At 44.3% G+C, this 21,724-nt stretch overlaps 1 protein-coding gene across 1 annotated transcript in view; it reads left to right on the plus strand.

Annotated features, from left to right (window-relative positions):
- MAST2 (microtubule associated serine/threonine kinase 2) overlaps positions 1-21,724 on the plus strand; it is a 202,383-nt gene that overhangs the window by 165,042 nt on the left and 15,617 nt on the right. Inside the window, exons 6-11 of the mRNA XM_003801411.3 lie at positions 4,789-4,864; positions 9,869-9,947; positions 12,003-12,157; positions 14,508-14,583; positions 17,929-18,138; positions 21,088-21,189. Coding sequence (XP_003801459.1) covers positions 4,789-4,864; positions 9,869-9,947; positions 12,003-12,157; positions 14,508-14,583; positions 17,929-18,138; positions 21,088-21,189 — 698 coding nt within the window. The remainder of the gene's footprint in view (positions 1-4,788; positions 4,865-9,868; positions 9,948-12,002; positions 12,158-14,507; positions 14,584-17,928; positions 18,139-21,087; positions 21,190-21,724) is intronic.

Genomic DNA, 21,724 nt, shown 5'->3' on the forward strand with positions numbered 1-21,724 from the left:
CGCCTCCCAAGTAGCTGGGACCACAGGCACCCACCACAATGCCCGGCTATTTTTTTGGTTGCAGCCGTCATTGTTGTTTGGCGGGCCTGGGGTGGATTCGAACCCGCCACCTTAGGTGTATGTGGCTGGCGCCTTAGCCACTTGAGCCACAGGCGCCAAGCCCTTTATCGTTCTTGATTTTGGTAATTTGTGTCTTCTTCCCCCCAACACCCTGATTAATCTGTCAGTGATTTTAATTTCAGTGATCTCTGTGCATGGTTTTGTTTATTTTCTCTATTATTTTCTGGTAGTTACAATCTTTATGATTTCATTTTTTCTGGATTTCATTTACTATCTTTCTAATTTATTAAGGTAAAAACTGAGTGAGCTACCAAAGCTTACTCAGGAACTGAGGTCATTCCTTTTCTAATGTAGAAATGCAGTGTTACAATTTTCCCTCAAAGAAATGCTTTAATTAACAGATGAGTGGATAAAGAAAATGTGTGTATATGTGTGTTTACATATATATACACACACTATATCATAGAGTACTACTCAGCCGTAAAAGGAAATGAAATAATGTCTTTGGCACAACTTGGATGGAACTGGAGATCATTAGCCTAAGAAAAGTATCTCAGGAATGGGACAGTGAATATCACATATTCTCACTTGTAAGTGAGAGCTAAATGAGGGGTATATGTGACCAAAAAGTGATGTAATGGACATTGAAAACTAAGAGAGGGGAGGGTGGGAGGGAGGAAAAGGATAAAAATCTACCTATTGGGTACAGTGTACACAATTCTGGTGATCATACACTGAAAGCTCTGACGTCCGCATGATACAGTTCATCCTTGTAAGGAAAAATCACTTATATCTTCTAAATTTTTTAGAATTAAAAAGCAAGAGAAAAAAGGAGTGAAGGAAGCATCATTTATGTCGATGTCCCTGGAGAGGTGGAAGAATCTCTGTCTCTCTGTTCTGCCCCCTCTGAAGATAAACCTGTAATTAGTGTGGAATCGAGCTAACTTTAGTTTTAGGAGCTGGGCATAGCCTGCAGACCTAAAGTTACAATTTGCATATCCTTGCTTATGGGAGGTCAGCAAGAAGTTTCTTTAGTGAATGATCTGTAGGGCCAGTTTTTCACAGGCACCTGAGGCCTTTGCCTTCTTTTTTTTTCTTTTTTTTTTTTTTGCAGTTTTTTGCCGGGGCTGGGTTTGAACCCGCCACCTCTAGCATATGGGGCCAGCACCCTACTCCTTTGAGCCACAGGTGCCGCCAGCCTTCACTTTTGTATAAAGAGTTGGAGTGGGCTTGGCGCCTGTAGCTCAAGCAGCTGAGGCGCCATCCACATACAGCAGAGCCTACAGGTTTGAATCCAGCCCCGGCCCGCAAAACAACAATGACAACTACAACCAAAAAATAGCCGGGTGTTGTGTCAGGCGCCTGTAGTCCCAGCTACTTGGGAAGCTGAGGCAAGAGAATCACTTAAGCCCAGGAGTTGGAGGTTGCTGTGAGCTGTGACACCATGGCACTCTACCCAGGGCAACAGCTTGAGGCTCTGTATCAAAAAAAAAAAAAGAGTTGGAGTGGCCTTGAGTTTTTATTTTCTTTTTACATGTTTTTTTGGTTCTGTTTTATTTGTTAATGCACAAAGCTTGTTTTGTTGTTTTCTTGGTTATTGTCTCTTCTTAAAATAAACCTTTTATTTTGGGGGAAAGAAAGAACTGTGACATGTTATAGTTTTCATTTTTTATTGAGTTCAAAATACTTTTCATTATAATTTCCCTTTTGATTTCTTCTTCAACCCACAAATTATTCTAAAGTGTGTTGTTTTGTTCCCAAACATGTGGGGATCGTCCAGAGATCTTTCTGTCATTGATTTCTAATTCAATTTCACTGTGGTCATAAAACATTTTATATGGTTTGATTCCTTTTTAAATTTGTTAAGTTTTATTTTGTGTCCTGGAATATGAATCTTTCTTGGTGAACATTCCACATACAGTTAAAAAGAATGTATGTTCTACATTTGTTTGGTTGGGTTTTGTTTTTGATTTTGTTTTTGTTGCACTGGCTAGAATGTAGTTGTCATCTTGGCTTACTGCAACCTCAAACTCTTAGGCTCAAGCAGTCTTCCTTCCTTAGCCTCCCAAGTGGCTAGGATTACATGCATACTTCACCACGCCCAGCTAATTTTTCTATTTTTAGTAGAGATGAGGTTTTGTTTGTTCAGGCTGGTTTTGAACTCCTGAGCTCAAATGACCTCCCACCTCTCAGCCTCCCAGAGTGCTATGATTATAGGTGTGAGTCACCATGCCCGGTCTGTTTGTTTAGTTTTGTAATGCCTTTTTTTCTTCTTGGTGTTAGTTATTTCTAGTGTGTTTTATATATCTCTAACTTTACTGTGAGCACCTGGAAGAGTCTTTGAACTCTCTGTATTTTACCTTGTAACCCACACCCAGGTCTGGTCCTTGGAAGGCTAGTCATGGTTTATAGGGTAGGTACTCATCATGTCCAGGAATCTCAACCTTTAGCTGAATGATTTTGGGAACCATCAAAGAGCACCTAGCTTTACCTGTCAAGGATCAAACTGTAGGTACTTGTTAATCTTTGAAATAACACTAGCAAAAAGGGACAATTTTTTTTTTAGTCTTGATATTTCTACAGAGGTCTGATCTTTACTAAGTCCTGGCTAAGAAATCAACCACTCATGTGGTATCCTGGTGGCCTATGCTAGCCAGCAGATGGGAATAGGTCCTAACAGACAGCCTTAACACACACTATGTTTCCCCAAAAATAAGACCTACCCCCCAAAATAAGCCCTAGCAGGATTTCTATGCATTTGTTAAGCCCTACCCCAATAATAAGACCTAGTGATGGGCATAGCCACTGCATGCAGCGTATCTGCATAGCCATGCCATGCATTTTGGTGCGAAGCAGTAAGGAAGACTGGAATACCTTTTAACTGCCACAGCTCCTTTCTCTGAGCCGTTTGCACTTCCACAGGTGTGGGTGCGCGTGTGGTAACCGTGGTCACAGGCATCCTATTGTACGTGCGAATGACTAGGGGAAAGGAGTTCATGCATCACTAGCACCAGCCCCACCAACAAGATTGGCTCCCCCTGTGAGGTTCCAGAAGAAGTTGACTTAACAGTATTTGAATAAATGTAGGTTGTTGTATTATACGTAATAAAAATAAGACATCCCCTGAAAATAAGCCCTAGTGTGTCTTCTTGAGAAAAAATAAATATAAGACATTGTCTTATTTTCAGGAAACACAGTAGCATGGAAAGCTCAGAGTTTGTATTACGTAGAAAACAAATCCATTGGATAAAGCTGTGCATTTTGTGTCCCTGGGGATGAGAGGAAGCTGAAGTGCCTCTTCCTAATTAGTTCAACTAAAGATAATGCTGGCTCGGCGCCTGAGGCTCCAGTGGCTAAGGCACTAGCCACATACACCTGAGCTGGCGGGTTCAAATCCAGCCCAGGCCCGCCAAACAACAATGACAGCTGCAACCAAAAAAAACATAGCCAGGCGTTGTGGTGGGCGCCTATGGTCCCAGCTACTGGGGAGGTGGAGGCAGGAGACTCGCTTGAGCCCAGGAGTTAAAGGTTGCTATGAGCTGTGATGCCATGGCACTCTACCCAGGGCTACAGCTTGAGGCTCTGTCTCAAAAAAAATAAATCAATAAAAATTAAAAGTAAAGAGAATGCCTTTATATCGTTGATATAGAGGTGTTCTGTGGGGTAGTAGTAGCACTGGCTGAGAGGCTGGTTTTTACTAAATTAGTACAGAAAGATACTAAGTGCTATCAAGACCCTGTTAGAGAGAAATAATGGGAAACAACAGGGCATCTTTGGTGTACCTAGGAACATCCATACCCTATGCAGGAAACAAACCATCTAAGAGAAAGCTAGGCCTCTGGGCAGCTTCAGTGCCTCATAGCCAACGTTGCTGTACGGAGCTGAGCACACACACGGGAAGGAGGGAGGGGTTAGGTGGGTGTCATCATATCATGGTGTGTAGTACTTACTGAGACATGGCATTTTGGGTAGAGGCACATTAACAGCTTCTGCCAACTAGGGGCTCCTGAGTGCCAGCAGATCTGTATCAGAGAAACATGGTAGGCTTAGTTAGGTTCAAATACTGTTGTGATTAGAACAAAGGTAAGCACAATTTCGTTCAGACATTCGAGCTTTAAATTAGCAAGGTATACATGACACAGGAAAACTAATAAAGAGGTGATGGTAATTCCTACACCATTAGGAAGTTGGGCGTGATTTGCAGGCTCGAGGGCCTTGATTATGGAAGAACATTCTTATCCTGAGACCCTACCTCAGAACCTGTTTCCCCTTAAAACACACATGTTCCTGGTTTCCCCCTTGGGCACAGTGTGCAGAGATACATAGTATATGTGCAAGAAACTTGAGGACTGGTAGGCCTGTTGCCCTTTGAGAGATGCTTGAGCGTTTGCTATGCCATCTGCACTGAATGAGCGCTTTTAGTTGGGTTAACTTGACAAGACAGATTGGAGTTTGAGGTGTTCTTAGGAGGACAGAAATAGGCAAGTTGCTGATAGGTCTGGAGTGGATGTCTGAGAGACATGGATTGTTACAGACACCTTGGGAACAGGGGAGAAGACATCTGGGCTGTGAAACTTTATAGAGAGAATCATTAAACTGATGGTGGGCTTGAGAAAATAATGATATAGGTTAATTGTATGCTAGGGGAAGATTTCTTATCTAAAGGTCAGGTCAACCCCCCCATGAAGCAAACCTCACAGAGGTTTCTTTTCCTTTCCCCATCCACAGGTAACAGTCCTCTGGACAGTCCCCGGAATTTCTCTCCAAATGCACCTGCTCACTTTTCCTTTGTTCCTGCCCGTAGGTAAGTTGATAGAAAACCTCATCTATGACCAGCATTAGTGTCACTTGCATGAATGTTAGTTGAAATCACATACCTAAGCTCCATATACAAATACTTTCTTTGTAGAACTTTTTCTAAGATTCTGTTGGCAGAGTTCTTTTTTACATTTTTAAAAATTTTTCTTGGTTAGTCTCTGGTATCAAAACCTCCAAAAAAATAGTGGTTCTAGATTTGGGAACTTTCCTTTTTTTATTATTATTACTTTTACTTTTACATATACATGTGATTATTAGGTTTCCACTTTTTGCCTTCACAGAATTAAAAAGGCTTAAAATTTAACAACAATAACAATGTTTAAGATAAGGACTAAAAACAAAAACCTTGTAAGGAATGAATGAGGATAAATACATTCAGAAAAGAAATCAGACAATTGCTACAACGAAGTATTAAGCAATAATAATAATAACACAAAGAAAGTAACATTCACATTGTCAAATAAGAGTATGACTATTATAGAATGCTTTGACTCTGAGGTTCAGTATAGAGTCATCAATTAACTTCTTACTATTTTTTTCCAAAGTCTCAAAAAATAGACAACTAATATTTATAAATAAAACTAAAAGATGATTTGAAAAAGCAGATCATGCCAAATCTTATAGACAATAGAAAAAGAAGAAATACTTCTTCTTTTGGGAACTTTTATTGATAGGGAATACTTCAGAAAAAGATGTAACAGAAAAAGAACACATTCCTAGAAGCAGCATATCTCACTATTCAGATGACAACCCAGAAGAAATTCATCGCCTCCTTCTCCAGAATTCTTTATAGCTAATAAGACAATGAACAGGTTAGGCAGCTGACATGGATGCCCATCCTGAACCAGTTGCCTTATTTAAAACAAATTTCACCCAGGTTTATTCCATGGACTCATCTAAGATCCAGGTAGGGTCACTTTACAAGAATATGCTGGATTGGGGTTGGGTGTGGTGGCTCACACCTATTATCCCAGCACTTGGGAGGCCAAGGTGGGTGGATTGCCTGAGCTTATAGGTTCAAGACCAGCCTGAGCCAGAGCGAGACCTCATCTCGAAAAATAGCTGGGCATTGTGGTGGGTGCCTTTAGTCCCAGCTACTTGGGAGGCTGAGGTAAGAGAATCACTTAAGTCCAGGAGTTTAAGGTTGCTGTGAGCTGTGATGCCATGGGACTCTACCAAGAGCAACAAATTGAGACTCTGTCTCAAAAAATAATAATAATAATAATATGCTAGATTGATGCATTTGTTTTTCCAGCCCAGCTGAAACAACTGACTTGCCTTAGACTTCTTGCCTGGACTTTGTAGCTTCCGAGTAGGTGCGAGCTGGGAAAGCAGGACCTGTGACCCATCTCCATAGGTGGCGTTGAGTCATTTCTCATTCATTCAATAAATTTGTTTACTGAGCACCAACTATGAACTAGGCAGTAGGTTGGGTGTTTAGTTATATGGTGGTAACAAAATAGACATGAAGATAGTCCCTGCTTCTTGGAACTCACACTCTACTATAGTAGCATCTGTGTACTGGTCGTTTTCCTGTGAGAAATGCTGTCCCTTAGATCTTCACTTAGTTAACTCTTGTCACTCATGTTTCATCTCAGTGTCACCTCCTCAGAGAAGTCTTCCTTAAACATACAATCTAAAGGGCTCCTTTGACATTCTATGTCATATCATTCAGGCTCTGCTGGGGATTTTTTGTTTTTTGTTTTTGAGACAGGATTTCACTCTGTCACCCGGGCTGGGGTGCAATGGCACAATCACAACTCACTGCAGCCTCCAACTCCTGGGCTCAAGTAACCCTCCTGCCTCAGCCTCTCCAAGTAGCTGGACTACAGGCATTCACCACCACACCTGGCTAAATTGTTCTTATTTTTTGTAGAAATAGAGTCTCACTATGTTCACCAGGCTGGACTCAAACTTCTGACCTCAAGCAGTCCTCCCACCTCAGCCTCCCAGAGTGCTGGGATTATCGGCATGAGTCACCATGCCTGGCCAAATCATCTAGTTTTATTTACAAACTAGCATTTTCCAATAACTCATATTTTCTTGTTCGCATGTTTTCAACCAGAATCAAATCACCTCTAATAGGGATACCTTAATTTGTTGAAAGCTGTGTCTTCTAGTACATAGTAAGCTCTCAGCGCTTATTAATCAAATACACGCTAGGGGAGACTGGTAATTAGTGAACACGCAAACAGCAAACAGCAAATCTATGGTTATAACCTAGGACGGCACCAGGAAGGGAAGGAACGTGGTGCTACATGAAAGAAAAGGAAAGGAATAGGGCAGGAGAGTCTTCAGCAGGTGGACGTGTGAAGCCTCTGAAGGATGAGATGCAGGTGCTGCACTAGGCACGAGGACCCAGTGTATGCAGACCAGTGGGTCTCAACCTTCCTATGCTGCGACCCTTTAATACAGTTCCTCATGTTGTGGTGACCCCCACCCATAAAATTATTTTCGTTGCTACTTCATAACTGTTAATTTTGCTACTATTCTGAATTGTAATGTAAACATCTGATATACAGGAGACCCCCAAAGGGGTCGTGACCCACAGGTTGAGAACCACTGGTGTAGACCATTCCAGGCAGAGGGAACGGCCACTGGATGCCCTCAATCTGCTACATTCACCAGGCTAATGGAGTAGGACCAACCAGGCAGCTTTGGAGCCTGGTATTACCACTCAGACCCAACAAGTCTATGCTAAGTAGCCTGAGGTTTTAGTCACATGTGTGGAGGAACATGGATCTCTGGCCTGTTGGGTTTGTTTTGAGATGGAGTCTTACTTTGTCACCCTCGGTAGAGTGCCATGGTGTCACAGCTCACAGCAACCTTAAGCTCTTGGGCTTAAGCAATTCTCTTGCCTCAGCCTCCCGAGTAGCTTGGGCTGTTCTTATAGAACATAGTGGTAAAAACTGCTCACTATTGGTGGAGGTGTGGAGTAGGGGTTCAGCCCTGCCTAACAGGGTATCAAGAATTGTTTGTTCCTAGGTTACTGAGGTTAGGCTGGAGCCTTATAGGATCACCTTTAGTTGGAATATCACAAAAAAGATTGAATACAGTGCTGAGTCTAGACCCATCAGTCCTACAATTTCACTTCAAGCTACCACATATTCCTAAACAGAAGGTTTGCCTGTGCCAAGCTAGACCAAATACCAGGGGTCAAAAAGATCACCCTCTGGTTCCTTTTGGTTCTCACTGTAATGTATGTTTTTTCACTGCAGTCATGGACACAGGGCAGACAGGTAATTAGTGGGTGTGGTGGGGAGAGGGGCTGGGAAACTATGTGTGGCTGTGCATGACCAGAATATGTGGTTTGTGGTTTTGTGCTGGGTGAGAACTAGTTATGATTCTTCTTCTCTGAACATGGAAACGAACATTGGGCCTTTCTTATCTAGCAAGGAGGCCCTAAGGGATCCCTTCTACCTGCTGCAACTGAGGCTCAGAGGGCATATGCTTGGAGCAGGATGCTGAGTTGTTCCAACTTTTGGGGCTAGGGACAAGTCGCCCTCATTCCCACACTTTCCTCAGTCACCCAGTGAGGTGACCAGGTAGAGGGAAGAAGGGCATCCTGTGGTGGCCCCTCCTCTTCACTAGACCTAGAAATAGCTGCCATGCAGTTCTTTCTAAAGATGGAAAAATCACTTGTGAACGAGTATATTTAACAAGGAAATCCATCTCCAAGTCATACTTGTCTCATCTTTGCTGAGCTCTCTTTTCCTGGAATCAACCTGCTCATTGTGTGAAGCTCCCAGGACCCAACAAAAAGGTTGGGGAGATTGTCATGTTTGAGCACCTTCCTGGACATTTCTTTGTCTCAGAGACTGGTCCCTGCAGAATTATAATTTACGCATGTTGCTGCCTGGGTGGCTTGAAGTTTGAGTTGTGCATGTGGAATTAAACCCTGCCTAACCTCTGATAGAGCAGGTTAGGAAAACTGTTAGATATCAGTGTGGGTGGGGAGGAGTGCTTCAGAAGGAAAAGCCCCAGCAAGTTTTTTGTTGTTATTGTTTTCTGGTTGTTTTGTTTTGTTTGTTTTGGTTCCTTGTCTCCCTGTCCCTGCCATAACTGAACAAATCACCCAAACTTCTAAGTCTTAGTATTTTCTCTAAAAATTGTAATACAAACTCAGAAAGACCCTCCATTGCTTATGATCTAAGGTTATGTGAGTAGATGCAAAGAAGTTTTTGTCCAACTTAGGGTATATCCCTAAGCTCCATTAAAAAAGAATCCTTTATGTTGCATCCCATGATCCAAGCAAAGAATCCCAAGTGCATATTAAGAAGTAGATACCTGCTTGATCTTTCTCCCCTAGAGTAAAGCAGACAGCTGTGATTCTCTGTGATAAGCTTCAGGGTGCATCCTTTTGAGAGCAGCAGGAAGTCTCCCCGAAAGCTTCATAACAGCTAAGGGTCTCTCACCTCTCTCCTCTTTCCTACTGTCACTCTTTGCAGACATTCTCAGAGTCTGGGGTTTGGGGTCATGATGGATCTAGGAAGCCTGTAACTATTTGCTATCAATTGACACTCGGTTTAGACCCAGATGATGGTCTGCTTCTTCCTGGTTGTCAGCCTGCTGGCCTGGGAAAGACCAAAGAGCCCTTCACATGGAGCCTTCAAAAAAGGAAGTAGCTGCATTTTGGCAGCACTTCTGTCCTTGTGATGATGCCTCTAAACTGGAATCCTCTGTTACTGCTTCCCTGAAAGTGAATAAGTTGGAAGTATAAAAACATATATTACAAAAGCACAATATTATATAACAGATGCTTTTATGTAAAGTCATGGACACCTTATGATGTCTGACTGTGGGGAAAACATATAATAGGCCCCATGTTGGAGAGCAATGTGAAAGCATATACTAGACTGAGAAGCACGGTCTTGACATGGGAAGAGGCCTCCCATGAACTAACTGCTTCCAGGATGCCAATGGACAGACAGCAGGTCCTGGGCTCAGGGCGGGTCCTGCAGAAACTGCCTGATATGCTTTTCTTACATAGGACTGATGGACGGCGCTGGTCTTTGGCTTCTTTGCCTTCTTCAGGGTATGGAACAAATACTCCTAGCTCCACTGTCTCAGTAAGTAGCCAAATCTGTGGCCATACTTCCTTCCACCCTGAATAGGTACTTCCCTATGGCTGTTACTCCTTACCCAGTGTTCCAAAATGGTTCTCAACTTCTCCTCCAAAGCCAAACCCAAAGCAGTTGCTTGGGGATGCTGCTGAGTGGCCAGAGGGCTGGTGACCATAGCCATAGCCAGACCCATCAATGTCTTTGGAAAGGATTAACCAGTACCCTGTCCTTAGTGGAGTCAAAGGAGGGCTTGAGGATGGACTTTGGCTTTGCTGGTAAGGCCAGGCATGGGGACTTCTAGGCACAGTTGCCCTCCTCCCCAACTGTAATCAAGAACAGATCACCCTCCCCATGTCCCAAAGAGTTAGTAGACCATCTACCTCCTTTTTCTTTCAGTAAAGAAAGGAAGAGTGATTGTTATTTGATATCCAAGTTTGGTCTGTATCAGCAAAAGACTGGACCTGTCTCTGAAATGTTTACTTGTATTTCTTTTAGAGAAAATTTTAGCCTAAATCACAATGTATGTGCTAATGGCTGTTATGCACAATTGACCCTAAAAGGAATCATCCTCATTGAACACGATGACAGGGTTAGGAAGCTTGTTTTGTAAAGGGCCAAATATGGAAGACACATTTTAGGCTTATAGGCCCCATACCTGGTGAGCCATCCCTATTCCTTCTAGCATTCACTGGGTCTTCCCGCTCAGAGTATCTTTATTCTTGAATCTCTAGCAGGGAAAAGGAGTATCATTTCCTATTTTGAGCTAGATATTACTCTTAAACTAATCCAAAGATCTCACTGGTTTTTGGCAGCTACTAAGCTTAACATCTTTCCCTAATAAACACCCTTTTCCCCATAATCTATACTCAAACAGATGACGTTTTTTAGACCTAAGGTAATTCTAAGTATTCCTGTTCAGCACCTCTTTGCTTGAAAATACCAATTTCTCCCACCACAAATTAGAATTGCTCCATCAGCTTCATGTTAGCTGCAGTTGAGTGAGGATACTTTCTGTAGCTTTGACCCAAATTATTTATTAAATGTGGCTAGGACAGCCCCATGGAGACCTCCTGACTAGCTCTTTACAACCTCATGTGTCTTAGTGTTTCCCAAGAGAAGGTGTTCACTGTGAGCCCCCAAAGTGCAGATTCCTCACTTGGTATTGACCCTATGGCAACAGAGTCCTCTTAGTGCAGGGCTTCAGAGCTGACTCTAAATGGATTTAGATATTTGAGCCTAAGATCTTTGATAAGTTGATAAATTGAAATTGGACTGGCAGTGTTCGACTTGCCTGCTGTTGTGGCCAGTGTTATCAGGTAAAGGGGAAATTCCCTGATCTTAGGGCCCAGTGGGTCACCTCAGCTGTGGCCGGGTCTGTGGGCATCCACTGGCAGCACTAGCAGTGGCCCTTCCTCAGGTGGCCTGCTGTGATTGCCCATGGGCTCTTGTCAGGAATGTTCTATTGGCAAGCCATGTTTTGAATTCATGATGATTTGCAGGTCAAATCTATTCTTCATGTCCCTGTCTGAAAATGCTGTATGTTCTCATGGGCTGGTGTCTCTATGTGGACATAGTCTTCACCGCCTCACCAGAGCCATTTCTCCTCTGGGTCACAGTCAGAAGCAAACACTGCTGAACCATGCTCAGGGCAGCTCTCTCAGGTTGTAGAAGGGGATGTCATTTGCAGCCAGGCATACTTAGGACATGTCCCAAGTCAGGAAGCATGGTTTATTAATGACTTACTCTTCCAGCTAGCTAAACATTTCATTGAAGGCCAAAAATCCATGTAGAAGAATCCACTTTTTACCAGCTAAAGAGATTCCTAGGTAGTTTCTGAGTTCTCACAGCCGAGGCAGGTCTAGGTCCAGCTCCCGCACAGTTCCTGAAGACTCTAGTGTCCTGGCTTCCTTGCAGCTGAAGACTCTGAAAGGGAGCAGGGAGAGAAGACCTGCTTTGGGTTTACATTGATCAGAACATCCCGGACCATTCTCGGTCCTTCTCCATTTCTGGACCGCACTCAGACATGCCTTTAATGTTGTCTCTTCACGTTTTCCCCTCTAGTCATCATGCTCCTCACAAGAAAAGCTGCATCAGTTGCCTTTCCAGCCTACAGCTGATGAGCTGCACTTTTTGACAAAGCATTTCAGCACGGAGAGTGTACCGGACGAGGAGGGGCGGCAGTCCCCAGCCATGCGGCCCCGCTCCCGCAGCCTCAGGTGAGGAGTGCTCTCTGCCCTCTGCCCCCGTACCTGTGGATATCAGCTTATATGCATAGCACAGGAGTTGGCACACTTACTCCATACAGGGACAAAACAGTATACATATCGCAGGTGTTGCAGGCCATTTAGCCCTTCATAACTACTCAGCTATGTTGTATTGTGAAAACATCCACAGATAATATATAAACTTTATTTACAAAAAAAAGCAATAGTCCAGGTTTGGTCTGTAGGCTGTAGTTTGACAACCCCTGGCATAGCACACTGGCCAGCTTAGGTGAGTCAAATCCAGCAAAGCTCAATCCCTTTTTGGCTTCAGGTTCAGCTCAGCACATCTCACCCCAAGAGGTATTTGACAATGCTGTCAAGTTGTCCCTCCCTGTTTTCCTTTAAATGTAGTTAGCAGTAGAAGTATACGTTAGACTGCATTCAGTAAAAGGAGAGTAATGATATTGTCAAATCTGGTGGTTATCCTGCCACAGAACTCATAGGCCTGGGGTATATGAGCTTGGCCACCTAAAAAAGTTGCTGTTGGAGACACAGGTAGCTGACTTGGGGAAAAAGCTTGATTTAAAGGCAGAATTTAAATGCCCATCTGAATCTATCTGTATTCTCTGAATCACTTGAGTCTCACTCTTTCACCTAGGCTAGAGTACCATGGTTTCAGCCTAACCCTCAGCAACCTCAAACTCCTGGGTTTGAACAATCCTGCCTCAGCCTCCCGAGTAGCCAGGCTACAGGCTCCTGCCACAATGCTCAGCTAATTAAACCCAACAACTCTTTAACAGCTGATTTATTTGTGAATTCCTTAGATTAATTGTCCATTTGCTCTGGCATTAGCTATAAATCTGTGCCAAAATTCCAGGTTAAGTAAGACAATGGAGATTAAAATGAGAATGACTTCAGTGACTGAGCTCAGCTTTCTAGGGACTCAGAGAAGAAACTAACTAGCTAATGTGTGCTGGGGGTGGTCCCAGAGGAGCAGTGCCTCCGATGAAGAATCCCTTCAGGTAATGTTGGCACTATGAGTGGCAGAGAGTAAGCTGGGCCAGACCACAGACACTGGTTCAGGTTCAAAGGTTGATGAAGATGATGCCCAGGACTTCAGTGTGGACGATTAAGAATACAAATGAGTGAGTGTGGGTCCTCAGTGACTGGCTTTGTCTCATAGAGGAACACCTGAGTCTTGGTAGTCTCAGCAATCCATACCCAGTGAAGGGTACCTTTTAGGCCAGTTGAGATTACTTTTTGCTTATTTGGTTTTTAGGTGTTGTTTCGAGGTATAGTCTTACTTGTCACCAGACTAGGGTGCAGTGAACTGATCATAGCTGACTGAAGCCTTGAACTCTTGGGCTCAGGGATCTTTCCTCTTTAGCATTCTGAGTATCCATGCCTGGCTAATTTTTTTAATCTTGTGTAGAAATGAGATCTTGCTGTGTTGCTCAAGCTGGTCTCGAACTCCTGCCCTCAAGTGATCCTCCTGCCTCAGCCTCCCAACCAGCTAGGATTACAGGTGTGAGCCTCTATGCCCAGCTAAGGCAGTTGAGATTGAGAGGATCACACTGATGCTCAGAGAAATCCCTGCTGTATTACTCTTCATTCCCTGGTAATGTGTATCAATGCAGGAGGCAAATCATAGCCCATTCCAGGGAAGAAAGAAAAGAACAGTTCTGAACCTAGCCCAGCTGTGATCCCCTGTCAGAGACACCAAACTGGGCAGAACCAAGCTATTCATCTATGTGACTCAAACTTTGAAATCTTTTAAGGAGATCTAACCATGCATGTAGAAGATTTAGCTTACTGTGGAAGATGATAAATTAATGCTGATAACATGTTGGCTCCCTATAATAGATGACCCAGACTTGTAACTCACAGCAGGATGAATTGGCCTCATTCATCCCTCAGATTAGATCCCAAGTTAGTCTTGTTGGCTGCAGCTAGTTTGGAAAAAAGTATAGGTGCACACAGTTGATTTGCTTTGATTTCTAGAACATGCTGGGGTATACTCAATACCACTGGCCAAAACTAAGAGGACATAGAGTCCTGGGGGAGGTCATCCTAGGAAAGCCACCAGAGGACTTAAGAGTAGGTTTCTCCTTTATAGGGCTTTCCAGGCTATTTGGTGTTTGTGAAAACCAAGCTTCCTGTAGAAAGATAGCCTTGTTCCAGATGGTACCATTTTGAACTGAACAGGGTACACTGGGAACTCCAGGAATAAGAAAGGCTCTGAAAACTCAGCACTCATTAAGGTGGGAGTATGCAGGGTACTGAAGACAGCGGTATGGGCAGGGGCTCTTGATAGTTCTGTATATAACAACACTAAAGTAACAATCGTTTCTTTCTTATTTAGCCCTGGACGATCCCCAATTTCCTTCGACAGTGAAATAATAATGATGAATCATGTGTACAAAGAAAGATTTCCCAAGGTAAGGATACGTGTAGAAGGAGACAGATAATATCCCTGAGGATGGCTGCCTACTGCCAGCCCATGGGAAGGCTCTGGAGTAAGGGAATGAAGTGCTACCTTCAGGGGTAATCAAGAAGAAGAATAGAAAGTCACCCAGGAGGAGAACATGAGCACAAGGGCTTCCACGGCTCAGGAGGGGGAGGCAGGCTCGGCACCCATAGCACAGTGGTTATGGTGCCAGCCACATACACCAGGGGTGGTGGGTTTGAAAAAATAGCTGGGTGTTGTGGTGGGCGCCTGTAGTCTCAGTTCCTTGGGAGGCTGAGGCAAGAGAATTGCTTGAGCCCAAGAGTTGGAGATTGCTGTGAACTGTGACGCCATGGCACTCTACCAAGGGTGACAGTGAGACTCTGTCTCAACCAAAAAAAAAAGGAAGGGGGAGGCAGCAAGGAATGATGAGTTTGGGGACTGTTGTTACAGTCTCCCCAGAAGGAGAGCTTGTAGAGAGGAATGTCAGAAAGGTATCCCACAATGCTGTAGGAAGGAGAGAAAGAGCTGGAGACCTCATTGTGCACGTGAGGATCCACAAATCAGGGTGTACCCATTACAAGGATTTGCTCTCTGACAGCACCTTCATTTGATATATGTGGGTCATTATGAAAGTTTTGAGATACACAAAAATCAAATGTAAAATCCACGTGGATGGAAACAACTGAAGCCATCCTAGCAACACTGATAAGCTGAGCAAGTTGAAACTTACACATTTGCATCAGAAAGGACGCTGTAGACTTGTGTTTCTTCAAAGTGAATTAATGGGCCTCAACACAGTCTTGTCTCGAAGCTTAGTGACCCACATGTAGATTTCTTAGGCAGCATCTCCTCACCAGGAGCCACAGAGTAGACAGAAGTGTGCTGTGTTGGCGAGAAGGCTGGAGAGAGCACTAAGTGGAGGATTAGATGTCACAGTTGCTTGTTAACGTTTGGATTTGCATTTTCTTTTCTTGTTTTTTTTTTTTGGAAACAGAATCTCACTGTGTCACCCTCGCTTGATTGCAGTGGCGTCACAGCTCATAGCAACCTCAAACTCCTGGGCTTAAGTGATTCTCTTGCCTCAGCCTCCCAAGTAGCTGGGACTACAGGCGCCCGCCACAACGCTTGCCTTTTTTTGGGGGGGGGAGGGTGGTTGTCGTAGTTGTCATTGTTGCTTGGCAGGCCTTCATCAAGCAGGACAGTGCTGAGGGAGGAAGGCAGGTTGCTATCCTGAGGTAGCTGAGAGAGAGTATTTACAACTATGTGGCTTGGCTATGAACCTCCTTGTATGTGGGGCTAGGACCTTGTGTCCCAGGGGCTTTTTTTGAACACCACATGCCCATGTGCTCTGACCCAGCCTTCTGAAGAGACCCTGTTTCTGCAGAGCACAGCTGGCTCTGTCTGAGGGAAGCAGTGGACCGACACCCACGACAACAGAGCGCGTGGAGTGCCCAAGCCTCTCTTTTTGTCCTCTGTCCAGACCTCCTTGGGTCTGTCTGCTCATCTGAGTCTAGGGTGTGCAGCCTGTGGTTCCCTGCTTCTCTGGGAGTTTCTTTCTCTAGACTCAGGTATGGTCTCCTGGACACACGATACAATGTGGACACACAATGAGGGAGGTGGTGTGAAGCCCTTGTGCTCTCCAATTTGACACACACAGCGAAGCATAGTGATAGGGAGGAGCTCAGATCATGGAGCCAGAATGATGGAATTCAAATCCAGTCCTACTATTTCCCAGCTGTATAACCCTGGACAGAATGTTTAACTTCTCTGAGCTTTGTTCCCCTCATCTACAATTCATGATAGTAAGAGTATCTGTCTCATAGGGAGTTTATGGGTTAAGGAACATTACGCCCTTCTAAAAGTCCCAAGGGTATAATAAACTCTCAGCAAGTGTTAGCTATTCTCTGCCAAGACTGGGCGCAGTGGCTCACAGCTATAATCTTAGCACTCTGGGAGGCCGAGGTGGGTGGATTGCTTGAGCTCAGGAGTTCAAGACCAGTCTGAGCAAGAGCAAGACCAACTCTCTATTAAAAATAAAAAAACGGAGGCAAGAGAATCACTTGAGCCCAGAAGTTTAAGGTTGCTGTGAGGTATAATGATGCCATGGCACTCAACCCAGGGTGACAGAGTGAGACTCTTTCCCCCCAAAAAATACTTTCTCTGCCAAATCTGTGACCTGTGAGATCTATACTTTCTAGCCTTTGAGTGGGCACTAGAGAAGAGGGCAGAAGAGCTAGGAAAACATATTATTGTACTTGGTTATTTAAAATGAAGTTTGGGAGTATGAGCTGAGAAATCTGTCTCCTGTGTTCCTTCCTCCTTGCTTATTAGATGTCGTCATTGTAGTATTGCATGTTTGTGTTTTTCTACATGTCTCTAAGTCCTTCCTGTGAGACGAACTATTGTTAGAGAAAATGTGTTAAGATTCCTTCCCTTCCTTCTCTCTCCCTTATTCTCACTCTTTCTCTCTCTTCCTCTCTCACTCTCCATACACACCACATATATGTGCAGGCATGTAGACATTTGCCTAAACATACACTGGAAATCAGAAGTCACTACCTGGTGGCAAAGGAAAGAATACAGTATAGACAGGTGGCTAGCGACTTATGTGTGTTTGTCATTTCGACATGACTATGCAGTTAGGTCCCTACGAGGCTTCTGAATCTAACCGCTGTTCTGTTCTGCTGGGGATCCAGGCCGTGTTCACGTTCCTGTCTACAAGGCTCCCATCCCAATGTGGTGTCTATGACCAGGCAGGTTCACACCTTCAATAAACACTCTGAACATCCATTTAGCACCCTGGGTCTGAAGGTTAAATAAGAGGATCCTGAGATAAATAAAACTCTCTTGACTTGAAGAACTTTCTAGTCTAGAGAAAGGTTTAGAAACCAGCAATGTCCATGTGCTGAGTTTACGAAGTTAGAAAGTGCAGTGGAAGTACAGAGGAATGGAAGCCCTCCTTTGGGGGACTGAGAGACTTCTTAGAAGAGACATGGTACCTGAACTGAGATTAGAAGAGTTAGGAGTTTACTGGGCTGACTTGGCAGGGTGAAAAAGCCATGAACAGCATAGCAAAGGAGGAAAATAGCAAACACTTTGGTGTCTTAGAGCAAAAGAACTTGCTCTGCAGGGAGTGGTGGGAGGTGGGCAAAGCCTTGAATGCCCCGCCAAGGCATTTGGACTTGCAGGTGATCTTTCCATGTCTCCAGTTATCAGGTTTTCCAAATGCAGTGTCAGGAAGCCCATTATTATGCCATTACCAGGTCCTTCAGGCTTAGCTCCAACTGAGCTGGGACTAGAAAGGAAATGTCACTTTTCTTGCTTTTATCCCCAGGCCACTGCACAAATGGAAGAGCGACTAGCAGAGTTCATTTCCTCCAACACTCCAGACAGCGTGTTGCCCTTGGCAGATGGAGCCCTGAGCTTTATTCATCATCAAGTGATTGAAATGGCCCGAGACTGCCTGGATAAATCTCGGAGTGGGCTCATTACATCACACTACTTCTATGAACTTCAAGAGAATTTGGAGAAACTTCTGCAAGATGTGAGTGTCCTTGTGCTGGGGCTCTGGTGAACCCTGCACGTGGTATTGGAGTGTCAGTCCCAGGCTAAGGTCAGGGCATTAGTGGTGTTCTCCATCTTCCCAGCCTGCCTGCCACCCATCAAGTCTGGTACCAGTGTCTTGGATTCCCTAATTTTGCTGATGTGGAAACAGAAGCCTGAAAGAGCTAAGTTAACCCAAACTAACTCATTTCTTAAGTAGCAAAACCAGAACCCACACTCAGGTTTGTCTTATTCCAGAGACTAAGATACATTTTACAACACTTGCTCATCTACTATGTGGGAAACACTATGCTAGGCTTTCACCCTTGGCAGGGTCTACTTCATGGGGCCAACGGACAGACAGCTCTTTATAAAACAGCATGAGAGTGCCATGTGGTGCACACAAGCTGGAGAGCAGAGAAACAGAAGCTCCCAGGTATTCATTCTCTCCCCGCCACCACCCTCCTCCAACAAAAGAAAGAAAAGAGAATAATTATTTCTTGTGTGTACATTGGGAGAAGGGTACTATTTTTTTGTTTGTTTTTAAATTTAATACTTAAATATCTCATTTAAAATTGAATATGTTGCTGGTTTTCTTTCTTTGTAACCCTTTCATGGCTCTGGCTTTTGCCTTCTAATTTGCCTTTCCACTGACCCACTAAAATTGTTTAGGCAAGAGTCGCCTTGGAACTCGTTGGCCAGTTGCTAAATCCTGTGGCCTCTTTCAGTCCCCACCTTCCTTTTCAGAGCACAGTGAAGCCCTCTTGAACTGTTTTCTCCCTGGGTATCTTATCTGTTCACTGCTCTCACCACTCTGGCTGCCTCTTCTTAGGTTCCTTCTCTGCCCATCTCTCTCTCTCTGTCTCTCTTTTTTTAAATTTTGGATTAATATAAAGGTACATACAATTAGGCTACATTGTTTGCATTTGTTAGGTAAAGTCTGAGTTGTAGAGGAGGCCTTTACTCAGGAGGTGTGGCGTGTACCCCTGCATTGTACCCATTTGGGAGAGCTATAGAACCCCCTTGCCTCACTCTTTTTTTTTTTTTTTAATTAAATCACAGCTGTGAACATTAATACTGTCAAGGGATACAGTGTGCTGTTTCTATATACAATTTGAAATATTTTCATCAAACTGGTTAACATCCCACTCTTGAATATAATTGTTTTTTCTGTGTATTTTTTTTTTTTTTTTGGAGACACAGTCTCATTTTGTCACCCTCGGTAGAATGCTGTGGCGTCACAGCTCACAGAAACCTCAAACTGTTGGGCTTAAGCAATCCCCTTGCTTCATCCTCCCAAGAAATTGGGACTACAGGCGCCCACCACAGCGCCCAGTGATTTTTAGAGGTCTCACTCTGGCTCCGGCATGTCTCAAACCTGTAAGATCAGACAGTCCACCCACCCTGGCCTCCCAAGTGCTAGGATTACAGGCGTGAGCCACCACTACCGGCCTGTGATTGTATTTTCCTCTTGCGTGCTTGTGTTATCTCTTGAATGCTGGTGTTCTGTGGGGCACCATCCCGGGTGTCTGATTTCCTCTTTCTTTTCTTGATACTTTCCTCGATGAGCTTCCTCTGCCCCTGTGACTTTAGTTGTCATCATTGCTGAGGACTCCCACGTGTGGCTGCCACTCATGCTATTCTGAGCTCCAGATCGGCACACCCAGCTGCTTGCTGGACTCCTCCGCTGGCTTTACCATAGGGTCATGCTCTTTGGTTGCAAGTGATAGAATCTCACGTTGAGTAGGTTAAGCACTAATAGAAAGCTGATTGTAAGGGGGGAAAAAGTGGGTCTTAGAGAACTGAAGATTGGAATACACATACAGCAAGGCCTAAGAAGGGACTAGAGCTGGAAACCGGAGCTGTGGGGAGCCTGGGAAGTGCGCATTCTCCTTTCCTCAGCTTTGTTTTTTCTGCGCAGCCTTTTCTCTCTCTGTGTGGCGGATATGACCATCCCTTTCACGGTCCGTATATAGTTCTGCCACACTGATATTAACAGTTGTCCATTTTTAAATTCTTAGGAAAGTTAACCCACATTGGTCAGTTATTGGAATGGAATCGAGAGGGAAAGTGCAGCCACACCACACAAATGTGGGTCCTAAAAACCAGAGCAGTCCTAAAAAAAAAAAGAGAAAGGCTCCCTGGGCCAGGCAGATATCCAAGAAAGTTTCTAGCGTAGGTATCCCAAACTCTACAAGTCTGGCACTGAACTTGGGTTTTCTGCCTAGCTGCCCTTCTCTGTAACAAATGCTATACGTTCTTTACCTGTCGTCACCTAAGTGGCTTGTTTTCTTACACTTCCTTTGCCATCTATTCACTGAACTTTCCCTAAGACTGAAGTTGCAGTTTCCTTCTGTTCCTGCTGCTTTCACCCCTCACCTCATGTCTACTCCATTATCTGCCGCTGCAGTAGCCGAAGTCTGCCCACTTGTCTCTGTTCTTACTGCCTTAACTTAGGCCTTTGCTCTGAATTATGGCAATTTGGGGTTTCTCTGCTCTTAGCCTTCCTCGCTTTAGGGCAGCCTTTACACTGCAGTCAGAGAGATCTTTCTGACATACCTGTCTGGTCATATCACTCCCCGGCTTTGAGGTCTTTGTATTTCTTGCAATCTGTCTGGGATATAAAGTATCAGTGAAGGCTCCTTTGAGAGTAGCCCCTTGAGCTGGGGTATAGAGGGTGAGTGAAGTTTTCTGGATAGAGATAAAGCAGATAAAGCTGTGTGTTGGTGTGACATTCCTTGATGCGGTGTTCTAGGGCTCAAAAGGTTCCTAATGAGCACCTTGTACCTCTCACAGCTGATGAATCTTCTTTGAGTTCTTGGCTTTGCCAGTGGTCCCTGTACTACCAATTCTTTTCTCTTGGTCATCAGCTCTACCCAGTCACGTCCTGCTTAGCCCAGCCACCTTGGGCCAATAGATGGCTTTTAACTTATCTTTGTCCTCTCTATAGGCTCATGAGCGCTCGGAGAGTTCAGAGGTAGCTTTTGTGATGCAGCTGGTGAAAAAACTGATGATTGTCATTGCCCGCCCAGCTCGGCTCCTGGAATGCCTGGTGAGTGGACTCTGGGAAGATTAGGAGTGGCGATTTAGAGAGGGGCTAGAAAGGAATTTTCTTACTGGCAGCAAAATTTTGATGTTACCCACTGCCGTTTCTGTTGCTGAGGTCCTTATTTAAATATGATTTGTAAGCATTAGGGACTAAACAAGGGTTCTGTGGTCCTTCGAGAACAAACAGATGGTCCTGAGGGGTGTGGCAGGTGAAAGTATTAGTTTGGCCCACCCCATGCTGAGCAGGCTCCAGATCAGTGAAGACCTTGGAGGCAAGGAGCAGAGGAGCCCAGGCCAGGTCAATTTGGATATGTTGAGTCCTTAAGGTGCAGCAAGAGCCTGGTAAAGGGAGTGCTTTAGTCCTCCTTAGCATAAACAAAGGGGGCATGAGGCTTATTCATTACCTGAAGGATGAGTATAAATTTGCCAGGCAAGGGATATGGAAAAGAGCATTCAGTGGAGTAGAGGGTTATGTTTAAAGAAGTGGTGAGGATGCAGTGACGGCTATGTTAACCAGTTTGATGAAAATATTTCAAATT

The sequence above is a fragment of the Otolemur garnettii genome, unplaced genomic scaffold (genome assembly GCF_000181295.1).
Source record: "Otolemur garnettii isolate 467f Iridium unplaced genomic scaffold, OtoGar3 scaffold00210, whole genome shotgun sequence".
NCBI lineage: Eukaryota > Metazoa > Chordata > Mammalia > Primates > Galagidae > Otolemur > Otolemur garnettii.